General features: G+C 40.7%; 2 protein-coding genes across 2 annotated transcripts; one reads left to right on the plus strand and one right to left on the minus strand.

Moving 5' to 3' along the window:
• Positions 1-6: 6 nt before the first annotated feature.
• On the minus strand, positions 7-9,150 carry LOC104783221 (putative galacturonosyltransferase 2). The gene is made up of 10 exons (XM_010508353.3): positions 8,052-9,150; positions 7,790-7,824; positions 7,642-7,701; positions 7,472-7,567; positions 7,253-7,351; positions 1,511-1,845; positions 1,063-1,420; positions 577-979; positions 391-500; positions 7-282 (listed from the first exon to the last, which is right to left on the minus strand). The coding sequence occupies exons 1-10, from the start codon at positions 8,191-8,193 to the stop codon at positions 7-9; spliced, it is 1,914 nt and encodes a 637-aa protein (XP_010506655.2). The 5' UTR covers positions 8,194-9,150.
• Positions 8,554-9,196, plus strand: LOC104783223 (uncharacterized). Its single transcript, XM_010508354.3, has one exon. It carries the CDS (start codon positions 8,654-8,656, stop codon positions 9,053-9,055), a length of 402 nt encoding a protein of 133 aa, XP_010506656.1. The 5' UTR covers positions 8,554-8,653; the 3' UTR covers positions 9,056-9,196.
• The last annotated feature ends 2,650 nt before the right edge of the window (positions 9,197-11,846 follow it).

The following is an 11,846-nucleotide window of genomic DNA, read 5'->3' on the forward strand; positions in this document are numbered from 1 at the left end:
TCTTCTTCACTCAAACAGCCTGCAGCTAAAGATGAAAGGATGATCAAAATTGATGTACTTTGTCCAGTATGGCTGATACTTGCTTATCGCCATCTCTGTCCATGGTTTCATGTGTCCGTTGTAATGTATAACAGCTGATCTTTCAATCTTCCTGACATCTATTCCTTTATCATAACCCAGTCCAAGTAAGTGCCATTTGCCCTGAAGCGGTAGTGTCAGCCTGTAGAAGGTTATGAGTCCTGGTGGCAATGTTCCAAGTTTCCATAAAGTCCGGTTTTCGTTCTGCAGAAACAGAGGAACAAACCAATAAATTTTAACTTAACCTACAGGCTATACAGAACAGAGATGCAGATGAATGGTAAGTACCAAAAGTCAAGAAGAAGAACTGACCAGGTCTTGACAGAAGTGATAAGTTTCAGTAATGTTGTTCTTTTTCCACTCTTTCAGGTCGAAGATGTTCATCCCATAAGCCCATGCGCAGTATTTCGGATCAAAGGTCTCTGAAATGTGTTTATCACTGAAGTTTACGTAAGTGTCAAGGCGATGGAAGGTGACACCACAAATTTTCTACTGCACCATTCACTTTCCCTTTAAGATCTATGGACCACAGGGGAGTTAAATCCTTCTGAACAACCACATCATCGTCAAGAAACAAGATTTTCTCTAACTTTGGGAAGATCCTCAGGATGTAGAACCTCAAGTGGTTAAGCATAGACATGTATTTCGGGTACCGGTACTTGAGGTTTTCTGAGCCTGATTCAACTGATTCAGATCTATCTGTCTTGAAGTAGAACTTCTTCATAGCTGCTGACTCGAGCTGTCTCAGAACTGGGGAGTAAGATGAGTTGAGCCAAGAAAAATCTTCGAACCTTTGGACATGGATGGTTGCGTCTCCAGGAGGGTTTAACAGAAACCACATACTCATTGCTCCAAAATTGAGTTTATCAGTCACAAGGTGAAAAACATGACTTGAAGGATCCTGCCAAAAACAAAACCAGTAAGTTTAAAGCTTTTGTTCTTGCATTGCATCACTCTTGAGTCTTACTAGTGATTGATCATTACCTGTGCATTCATGACTGTGGAATTGACAACAACTGATGCAGCCAACACATTATCAGAGAAGAGAGCGTAGTGGTAAAGTTTCGGATTCTCCAACTTCTCCCTTCTTGGAAAATTTCTCATTGGTAAAGGTAAGAGATGATACTCTAGAGTCCAGTGCATGGTCAAGCAGTGGATAGCATCTGGTAGTGCCTTGGAAGCCAGCTGAGTCAAGAACGTTGTATAAGTTTGCGTGTATTCGAGTTCTTCTTCAGCTGCTTGTAGCATTGCTCTCAGCTTATTTGTCACCAGCTTGCATTCATATAGTTGCTCTTTCGCCCTACCCAGTATTTGTCCCATGTCTCTTATAGTATCAAGAACTCTGCTACAATAACAAAAGAATCAAACATTTCAGACTACACCATTTCATGAGCCTCATCTTAAGAACAATATGAACTGCTGACAATATTACCTCTGCAGTTGATCAGTATCACTATCACTTGATTCTTCCTCCGATGCTATTTGGGCTAGTTGTGTTTCTAGTTCTTCTTGCAAGGCGAGATTGTTTGTCAACTTTGCAAGACCACTGTAAACTCGTGCCATAATGATTTGATCTTGCATGAGACGTAACATATCTTCAAAGTTGTTGCCCCTCCGGTATTCATTTTTCCAAATGGTGTAGTTTCCTAGTGGTGCAGAATCGACTGATCTGGAACGTGCGAGTGCTGCCTTCTCAAACTTGTGGATAGTGTCATCATTCATCATCAATTCATCTGCCCGTTTCACTCTTCTTTCCTGTCTCAGGCTCTTGAACAACACAACATGACATAACAATCAGATAAAAGCAACCTAATCACGAATGTGAACAGAGTAAAGAAAGATGAAAAGATACCCTCTCAGACAACATCTCTGTTGTATCATTCAACGCTTGGGATCCTTTTCCTATCCAAGTTCCATGGACAAAATCAGGAACCATTTTATCTTCGTTTCCCTTTAAACAATAGGTGAAAAGACACAAGCAGCATCACTAACCCCGTAACAATAGTTGTGTTTCTAGTTCTTCTTGCAAGGCGAGATTGTTTGTCAACTTTGCAAGACCACTGTAAACTCGTGCCATAATGATTTGATCTTGCATGAGACGTAACATATCTTCAAAGTTGTTGCCCCTCCGGTATTCATTTTTCCAAATGGTGTAGTTTCCTAGTGGTGCAGAATCGACTGATCTGGAACGTGCGAGTGCTGCCTTCTCAAACTTGTGGATAGTGTAAGCTTTGTATGTATTGCATATTTTACAGAAGGGATTACATCTTAGTATATATACATAAGTCGAGTAGAGGAGACTAGGTTTAGCTAGATATGTAAAGTTCTGTACAAGGAAACAATATATTGCAGAGGTAATGAGATGATACAGACGTATCCTTAACATTCCCCCTCAAGATGGAGGGGCGGGGGTCACTCCAATCTTGCCTCGTAATAATAGGAACTGGTGTCGTGGTAGAGGTTTGGTAAGTGCATCAGCTAGCTGATCAGTTGTGTGCACATGAGCGACGCGTAGGAGACCGTTCTGAACCTGATCTCTAATGAAATGATAGTCAATAGCGATATGTTTCATCCGTGAGTGGAATACCAGGTTAGCACAGAGAAATGTTGCTCCGACATTGTCACAGTATATCACCGGAGGAGCACTTCGTTTGATCCCAAGCTCTGTCAGAAGGTTGCATATCCATCGTATCTCGGCAGCTGTGTTTGCAACGGCTCTATATTCAGCTTCAGTTCAGGATCTAGCAACACCATTCTGTTTCTTGGCAGACCAAGAGATGGGAGTTCGACCAAGATAGACTATGTAGGCATTTGTTGACACATAATCATGGGAATCCCCTGCCCAGTCTGCATCAGAGAACGCATGTAAAGAGAGTGGGTTGGTAGAGGAGAAGAAGATTCCGTGTGTGGGTGTGCCAGCAAGGTATCAGAGGACTCTCTTGGCTGCTTGCCAATGAACATCAGTGGGGCGATGCATGAATTGAGAGAGCTTATTAACCGCATATGCTATATCAAGCCTTGTAAAAGCAAGATACTGGAGACTACCAACAAGTTTACGATAAGTAGTGGGATCCGAGAGAGCAGTACCAGAGGTGAGTGTGAGTTTTGGCGATGACGCCATGGGAGAACTGACTGCATTAGCAGTGGACATGTCATAGTTGTGAAGAAGATCCACAATATATTTTCGCTGAGATAGATGGAGACCTTTGCTTGTGCGATGTGCTTCAAGTCCAAGTAAATAGTTGAGATCCTCAGGGTCTTTGACAGAGAAGCGCTCAGCTAAGAGGTTGAGGATCCTTTGAATATGTGCGTTGTTGCTACCTGTGACGAGAATGTCATCTACGTAGACAAGGAGATAGACATAGTCCTGTCCATGTTGTAGAACGAACAATGATGTGTCCGCGAGAGAGTTAACAAAACTGATGCTCACCAAATAATTCTTCAACTCAGTGTACCATACCCGGGGGGCTTGTTTTAATCCATAGATTGCTTTCCGAAGCCTGCAAACATGATTAGAGAAATCCGAGTTCACAAAGCCAGGCGGCTGCTCCATATACACTTCATCCTCTAGAGTACCTTGAAGGAAGGCGTTGTTCACATCGAGCTGCTTGATTTGCCACGATTTGGAGATTGCAACATCGAGCACCAAACGAATCGTTGTGGATTTGATTACGGGACTAAAGGTTTCAGTATAGTCTCGGCCAAGTTGTTGAGAGTAACCCTTTGCAACCAATCGCGCCTTACACCTGCCAAGAGAACCATTAGAGAGAAATTTATTCTTAAACAGCCATTTACAACCAACAACATTAAAGTGAGGCTGATGAGGGACAAGATCAAGTGTTTGATTTTGTGCGAAGGCATCAATCTCAATTGACATAGCTCCTCTCCACTTTCGATCCTTTAGAGCTTGGTTCATTGTAGTTGGTTCAGGAGGAATATGTCGGGATAGAGCAACAGAGAGATTGAGTTTGGTTTTTGGTTTCTGGATATTATTTTTCCGGCGAGTGCTCATCGGGTGTTGATTAGCAGCGAGAGGTTGTTGGACAGGTTGAGTAGGTATGGTTGGAGTTGGGTTAGTAGGAGGTGTTGGATTTGGGTTTGAAGTTGATGGATTTGAATGGGCCTTCGAGTTTGGGCCTGAAGTGGGTTTACGACGTTGATATTGTTTGAGTTGGCCTGGTTGGGTAACTGGTCGGGTTGGTGCGAGATAGGCGTTGACAACACTATCACGATCCGCATTGTTGACGGTTTCCTCGATTATCGGCTGGTGATGGTCTGACGTCGGAGATCCGGGCAGCGGTGACGGCGGCGTTACGAGTGGTGACGGTGGCTGTGGTGAATGGAGGGTAGATGGCAATGGAGAATTGTCAGATCGTATGACAACAACAGAGGGTTGAGGAATTGGAGAGGTTGGTGGTGTGGAGACTGCTGGTGACTGTGACAGAGATCGCAACGGGAAGCTCTGTTCATCAAACTTGACATGGCGAGAGATGTATATACGACCAGAGGTGGGCTGAAGACATATGTAAGCACTTTGCGTCAGAGAGTATCCCAAGAAGATACACGGAGTTGAACGATTTTCAAGTTTATGTTTGGTGTAGGGACGGAGCCACGGGAAACACAAGCACCCAAATACGCGGAGTTTGTCGTAATTTGGTGCCGTGCCAAACAGCTTATGAAGCGGATTCTCCATGTTGATAACATGAGTGGGGAGGCGGTTGATGAGATAGACAACAATAGAGAATGAATAAGTCCAATACTTGTGTGGTAGTCCAGCATGAGTGAGTAGAGATAGCCCAGTTTCGACAATGTGACGGTGTTTTCTCTCAGAGATTCCATTGCGCTCTGGGGTGTGTGGTGGAGAGGTGAGGTGAGAGATGCCATTCCTCGACAAGAATTGCCGGAGTGCTAAGAACTCACCGCCATTTTCGGAGTAGAAAGTGCCAATCCGTGTGCCAAATTTGTTTTCAACGAGAGCTTTGAAGTTGATGAAGGTGTCGCGAACTTGGGATTTTTGTTTGAGAGGATATATCCAAGTATAGCGTGTATAATGGTCTATAAGCACTAGGTAGTATTTGAAGTTATCAACTGAGAGAACTGGTGAGGTACATATATCAGAGAAGATGATTTGAAGAGGGTAAGTGGTGAGAAGAGAGGATTGCGAAAAAGGGAGTTTATGACTTTTATTGATAGCACAATCAGTGCACAACATGTTCTGTGAATCTGATTGTAAATGCGGAAGTGAGAAATTTGAAACAACGGTTTTGAGAATAGAATGAGAAGGATGGCCTTAACGTGAGTGCCAATCTTGGAGAGATGGTTTTGTGGAAGAGGAAGCAAAAAAGGATTTGATGGTAGATGGTGAGACCGACCACTCGTAAAGCTCGCCTTTAGTTCTGCCGAAGAGTAACGGGATTCCCAACATCAGATCCTTTACCTGAAAATAAGCAGGGAAAAATTCAACAGAGACCTTGTTAGTGTTGCAAAGACGATAGACGGAAATAAGGTTTTTATGGATATTTGGTACACAAAGAACATTGGTCAAGGATAAAGGTTTAGAGGAGGAGGAAGAAGGTAAAGACAGTGAACCAGAGTGAGAGATCGGGAGTCCAGAACCGTCGCCGATGAGAACGGCATCGTCACCATGGTATGGTTGGTGCAACGCCAAATTGCCTAGATCACTTGTCATGTGATGAGTAGCACTGCTATCAAGGAGCCATGAGGTTGTTGGTTGTTGATGTCCGACCGCCAGATTTGCACGTGGTTGCCACTGACGGAAGGGAGACGGAAGCAGACCACTTTAAGAGCCAAAGTGTGGCTGTTGTTGAAGCTGAGAGCACCGTTTGGCACTGTGCCCAAACACACCACAGATTTGGCACTTGCCTTGATAGCCTCTGGTCATACGAGTATCTTGCCGTGAGTATTGATGACGATACTTGTTGTTGTTGTTGTTGTTGTTCCATGGCTGGTGAGGACAATAAGACTGCTTCCCGGAGGCGTGAGATGACCGATTGGTGGCAACATGAGCAGAAGTGGGTCCAGTGGTGACAGCGGACAGAGCACCAGCGAGAAGCTTGGCTTCTTTGTTGATGAGTTTCTCATGCACCTCAATAATTGATGGTGGAGTCTCACGACCCTCCACTTGATCAATGACAATCTTGTAATCTTCTGGAAGACCACCAAAGATGTACTCGAGTTGCTCTTCATGTGCAAGTGGTTTACCAAGGAGAGCAAGTTGATCAAATCTAGTAGTGAGAGATTGCATATATTCATCAATGGTTTTGTCACCTTTAACAGCTTGCTTGATCTGGAGACGAAGTTGTTGAATGTGACCCCAACTTGGATTAGCATAGGTGGCAGAGATTGTCTTCCACATCTCAGCAGAAGATTTGGTTTTAGACACCAGGGACTGCAAGGCGGGAGAGAGGGTACCAAGAAGCCCACTAAAGATGAGCTTATCTTGTCGTCTCCATGTCGCATAGGCTGGATTTGGAGTAGGCGGATCTGAGGTAGTGAGCTTGGAATCTGGAAGAACGGAAGTGCCATCGACATATCCAGCAAGATCGTAGCCGTCAAGGAGGGAGTGAATCTGGAGGCTCCATGTCATGTAGTTTGTTGATGTGAGTTTAGTGATGTTCATCATGTTGATGTTGAGGAGACCTTGTGTGTCAACTGTTTCAGCGATTGCAACCATGGAGAAATGACGAGAATATTAGATCTGAGAGAAGATTGAAATTAGAGGAAGAAGAATGGAAAATATGAGAACAGAAGGAAGAAACACGAAAGAAGAAACAGAGGAGGAGGAGGAGGCTGCAGAGATTTAAAAGAAAAATTTAAGAAGGGTATCGATAAGCTCTGATACCATGTAAGCTTTGTATGTATTGCATATTTTACAGAAGGGATTACATCTTAGTATATATACATAAGTCGAGTAGAGGAGACTAGGTTTAGCTAGATATGTAAAGTTCTGTACAAGGAAACAATATATTGCAGAGGTAATGAGATGATACAGACGTATCCTTAACAGATAGTGTCATCATTCATCATCAATTCATCTGCCTGTTTCACTCTTCTTTCCTGTCTCAGGCTCTTGAACAACACAACATGACATAACAATCAGATAAAAGCAACCTAATCACGCATGTGAACATAGTAAAGAAAGATGAAAAGATACCCTCTCAGACAACATCTCTGGTGTATCATTCAACGCTTGGGATCCTTTTCCTATCCAAGTTCCATGGCCAAAATCAGGAACCATTTTATCTTCGTTTCCCTTTAAACAATAGGTGAAAAGACACAAGCAGCATCACTAACCCCGTAACAGTCAAGAAAAGTAGAGAAGAACCAAAAGTATCAAGTTAAAAATCAAAACCCAATTATGATAAGTCTTTACCTCAGAAGAAGTTACAACTGAATGATACTTCTTCCTGAGTGATTCAAGGCTCAAAGGATTCTCACTAGATGTGGTTGCATTGAGAACACCAAGAACCTGTGTCAAACGCTGGTTAGTAAGTTACTTGTAACAACAAAAGGAGAACGGAAGCAGCAAAAGTTAACACTTGCCTCTTTTGTGAAAAGAGATCGAACAGATTCTATAGCTTGATGTTCCCTCCAGTCAAGATCCTGAAAACATCCATCCAACAACTTATATTTCAATATTTCTTTTCAAATCTTCAAGTACAATGTGATGCTGGTAAGCTGAGATCGTTACCTTGTCGATGAAGTTACTCCCGGTGTTGTCTTTATCTGAAAGAATTTGCAGAAGTAAGAACAGCTTCATAAAGAATTACTGAAACTTGTAAACAAGATAAAGAAAATACAAAAGAACCTCTCAAGAAAACTAAAAATCTACGATCATCAAGTGAAATCAAGAAAGACGAAAGACTGAGATAGGAAAGAAACGGTCAATGGTAAAACAGAAATCGAAAACAGAGAAGGGAAGAAACGATCAATGGTGGAAGAAGAAAACGAACCAAAAGATGAACGCGAGTGAAGTCTGTAGCCGATCATGACAGTGGAATAAACGAGAAATAAGAGAAACCCCATAATCACCGGAGTCACCCATCGATAGAGGTCTCTGCACCTAAATCTTCGTTCGTTTCTCCTCCCAACCATCGCAAACGTAAAACCCTAATAGAAACCTAAGAGACGATCGCCAAATTCAGTTGCTCTCTCTCACTCCAAGATGCTTCTCTTTGCTCTTCTCTAATCTGTGTAGTGTAGAAGAATTCTTAACAGAGTATTATTTCAAATCGGCTTTTATATATGCAGCTAGAACCCTTAACGTCGTCGTTTCAACCCCATGGCTTGGAGAGCGTCTAACGACGTCGTTTGACTCAGTAGCTTAGAAAAGGTTAGAATGGTAAAACGGCCTCCTTTGCTCAGCTGTAACGCCAGACTGGCAAAAGTAGGCCGTCAGATTAAACCTTATTGGGCTTTATCAAACCTAAGCCCAAAATTATATACAATTAAAAATCTGGATATAAATAGTAAAATCGAGATTAACGAGAAGATTCAGATCCTAAACTTTCTCCACCGGATCTCGAAATCGGAGACTCAGCTGCCAAAAAAAAAGATGGCCGCCGACGGGATATTTCACAGCATCTTCGAAGGATGTATCTCGGGCCTTGATTCCGCCATCGAGAGGCGTCCTTACCACAAAAACTGCGGATGTGCGCTCCACGATAAACCAAGCGGCGTTGGAAAAAATCAAAATCAGAAACGGCCGCCGTCATGTCGCCGACACGGAAGCTCAGAGAGCATCTCGTTCTCGATCCGAAGATCTTGGAGCGAAGGAAACATCATGGCTCTGAATATGTTCCCTTCGTCGTCTTCTTCGTCTAATCTCCAATCGCTTTCGTCGTCGTCTTCTCTCTCAAATCTGGCGTCCGATTTACCGGTGGACGAAGCTGCGACGGAGGTTCCGAGTAGATCTAATAATCAACAGCTGCGATGGACGATTGACGAAGATGATTGATGATTGATTGATATTTGATGATGATGATCAATTCCAGGTTGTTTTGTTGTTAACTTTTTGATAATCTACGTTTGGGTTTAATTAATTTCCTTAATAATTTTGTATTTGAGGACAAAAATAAACAACAATTTATTATTATTATTTTTTTTTTTTTCATTTTTGTGAAAGAAACGAAAATGTTTGACGGATGTTTACAATTGGAATTTTGAATGATTAGCTTGTGGAGAGGTTAGTTAATTTGTTCTTCTTATGTATGTAGAGAGCAAAAGTAACTTAGGAATCTTTGGCAATGAAGCATCCTATCTCTCGTTGTAGTTTCCTGTAATTACATAAGACATTCATAGACATAACCACTGAATAAAGAGATAAATCTTGTTAAAACCTTGTTAAATAAATAACTAACATTAGTGGCTAACAGTGCAATAATGAAGAGCAATTATTGAGAGAAGATCATTTTAAGGGAAAACCTTAAACCTGATTGGTTGTTGTAATTGGATATTATTGAGAAAATCTCATGCGTCATGCAACACCATTTGTCATTGGTTTTGTGGTATTGTGTGTGAGCTCAAACTCGAGTTTTAACGATGGCAAGTATTTATTAACAAATTTTCAAAAAAAAAAAAAGTATTTATTAACACTTGCCTTTTACTAAAATCCCCCTCGATACAAGAATCCTCAAATCACACCTACTATCAGTTTCAAGGAAAAAACAAATGAGTTATTTTCTTGTATGTTTCTATTGTCGATTGGTCAAGACCCCTCGTGGCCGTAATATGGGCATGTTCGTTTCATCGCCGCAAGTACCTGCAATTGCGGCAGCCACAGTTATTGTTATTCATTTGGTTGCCGCAGATATCCGCAGCATGACACTGCGGCAAATGCATCTTCACATTTTAAACGTTGATTAGATGCAGCGATTAAAAATGTTGTGTTTACCGCTGCCGCTGCCGCAGCCACAGCCACCTGCGTCGATGAAACGAACATGTCTAACCTCTCTTGGTTGTTGCGTTACGGTTGCGTCTGTAATAGCTGAATGGCCTTGTCCTCGGAAACCGAACCTATGGGATTTGTATATCCGGATAGCAATAAAAATAGCAAAGTGGGTGATTGCTACGCTTATGGACACGCTTACATAATCATTGCCTAAAGGACCTGCATATTAAAATATTTTATAGACTCTGTTTAATTTAGATTGTTTTTCATAATAAAAGTAAAATTAATTATTAGGAAATTAAACATGCTTTTCGTATGAACTGGTTTATCAATAAAAATCAAGTTATTAACTTTTTTTTACTAGTTTATTTAATGAGTGGATAAGTATTTGAAAACCACCAAAGGTTTCTTCGATTTGAAGTTTTTTCACGGAGAAAATTCATTAAATTATAAACAAAAAATATCTTGATGAGAAAAAAAAAACAAGAGAAATAGATCGACATGGGGTTTTTTTTTCCTTTATTTATTTCTTTCTTAGCTTCTATTTTCTTTGTATCTGCTATGAGGGAATTTCCCTTTTTTTCGCAATAAACTGTTTATAAATAAATGAATCTTGATAACAAAGTACTATATTTTTATTTTATATAATTATAACAAGAGTTCTCGACGAAACAAAAAAAAAATCTAAGAAAAACCCTAGACGCCGAGTCACAGATCTTCGGCCTACACACACGGGTATGACTTTTTGTTGCTAGAATACTTTTCATTGTTGTTAACTAATCACGATTATGAATTAGGGTTTACTAACTCTTAGATAATTAAGATTTGCTATTATCACAGCGATGATTAACCTAGGAATATGTGATATTTTAGTTGCTTCAGACTCGCGCGGACATGCAATATATATATATATATATATATATATATATATATTACTAATTGGCAAAATAAAGATCTTCAAAAAGTTCATATTGTACCATTACAATGATCTATATACTTATTTAGAGTACACAGTGGTTATTGTGAAATCATTGATATTAATTTCTTGTTTGTTATATTAGCTATCATGAATGCTAATGCTCTTGGGATTGCGATGATAACTGAGCAATGTGCATGGTGAGGGTGCTTCACACACCCATCAGGATCAGACTATTGCGGGAAGGGCTGCCTAACGATAGCTTCTCATGTTTCAAAACAAAAACACCCGATTTTGATGTCAATCCCATTTTGTTCGAGGACTGAATATTACATTGCCAAAATTTTGCACTTTTTAAAGGCTAAAAGGGATAGCGGAGTTCCTCACTTGTCTCGAGATTTATTTAGAACTCCCCCTTGGAAATCAAGTATGTATAGTAATATAATATTTCTTCTATAAATTCTATTGTCCTTCTTATAATATTTGTTATATTAACTCTTGAGTCTCATTGCAAAGATGTTTTCCCGTAGGTATCGTGGAATGCCAAACAACTGGTTGTTCATTGGCTCATATAAGATTCCTATAAGGATGAATTTCAAGTGGATAGAAGTTCATAGCAAAATGATCGCTGAAGTGCGGACGGGAGTTCTTAGAGAGGCGATTAGTGAACATTGCGTTTTCAAACCGTTTCCTAGAAAAGATGACAATAAATGGGAACTCAACCAGTATTCAAGTCCGGATTTTATGAAAAAAGCAGTCTATGTGATGTATTGCGGCAAGTATACAATACCTGACAGAAAAAGAAAAGGGCCTCAGAAAAAGAGAAAAATTGATGAACCATTATCAGGTACCAACTCCCAACTCATATCAATATATCTAAGTGAAATTTTTCTTTCATACGCCATGTTTGTTTTTGACACACCATTATAATGATGTATATAT

The sequence above is a fragment of the Camelina sativa genome, chromosome 4 (assembly GCF_030686135.1).
Source record: "Camelina sativa cultivar CO46 ecotype springtype chromosome 4, ASM3068613v1".
In the NCBI taxonomy this organism is placed as follows: domain Eukaryota; kingdom Viridiplantae; phylum Streptophyta; class Magnoliopsida; order Brassicales; family Brassicaceae; genus Camelina; species Camelina sativa.

Coding starts and splice junctions, on each gene's coding strand:
- LOC104783223 (XM_010508354.3), top strand. CDS start 8,654: ATGGCCGCCGACGGGATATTTCACAGCATCTTCGAAGGATGTATCTCG.
- LOC104783221 (XM_010508353.3), bottom strand. CDS start 8,193: ATGGTTGGGAGGAGAAACGAACGAAGATTTAGGTGCAGAGACCTCTAT. Junction 1,846..7,252: donor CAGAGATGTTGTCTGAGAGG/GTATCTTTTCAT, acceptor GTGTTGTTCAAG/AGCCTGAGACAGGAAAGAAG. Junction 283..390: donor ATCACTTCTGTCAAGACCTG/GTCAGTTCTTCT, acceptor CTGTTTCTGCAG/AACGAAAACCGGACTTTATG.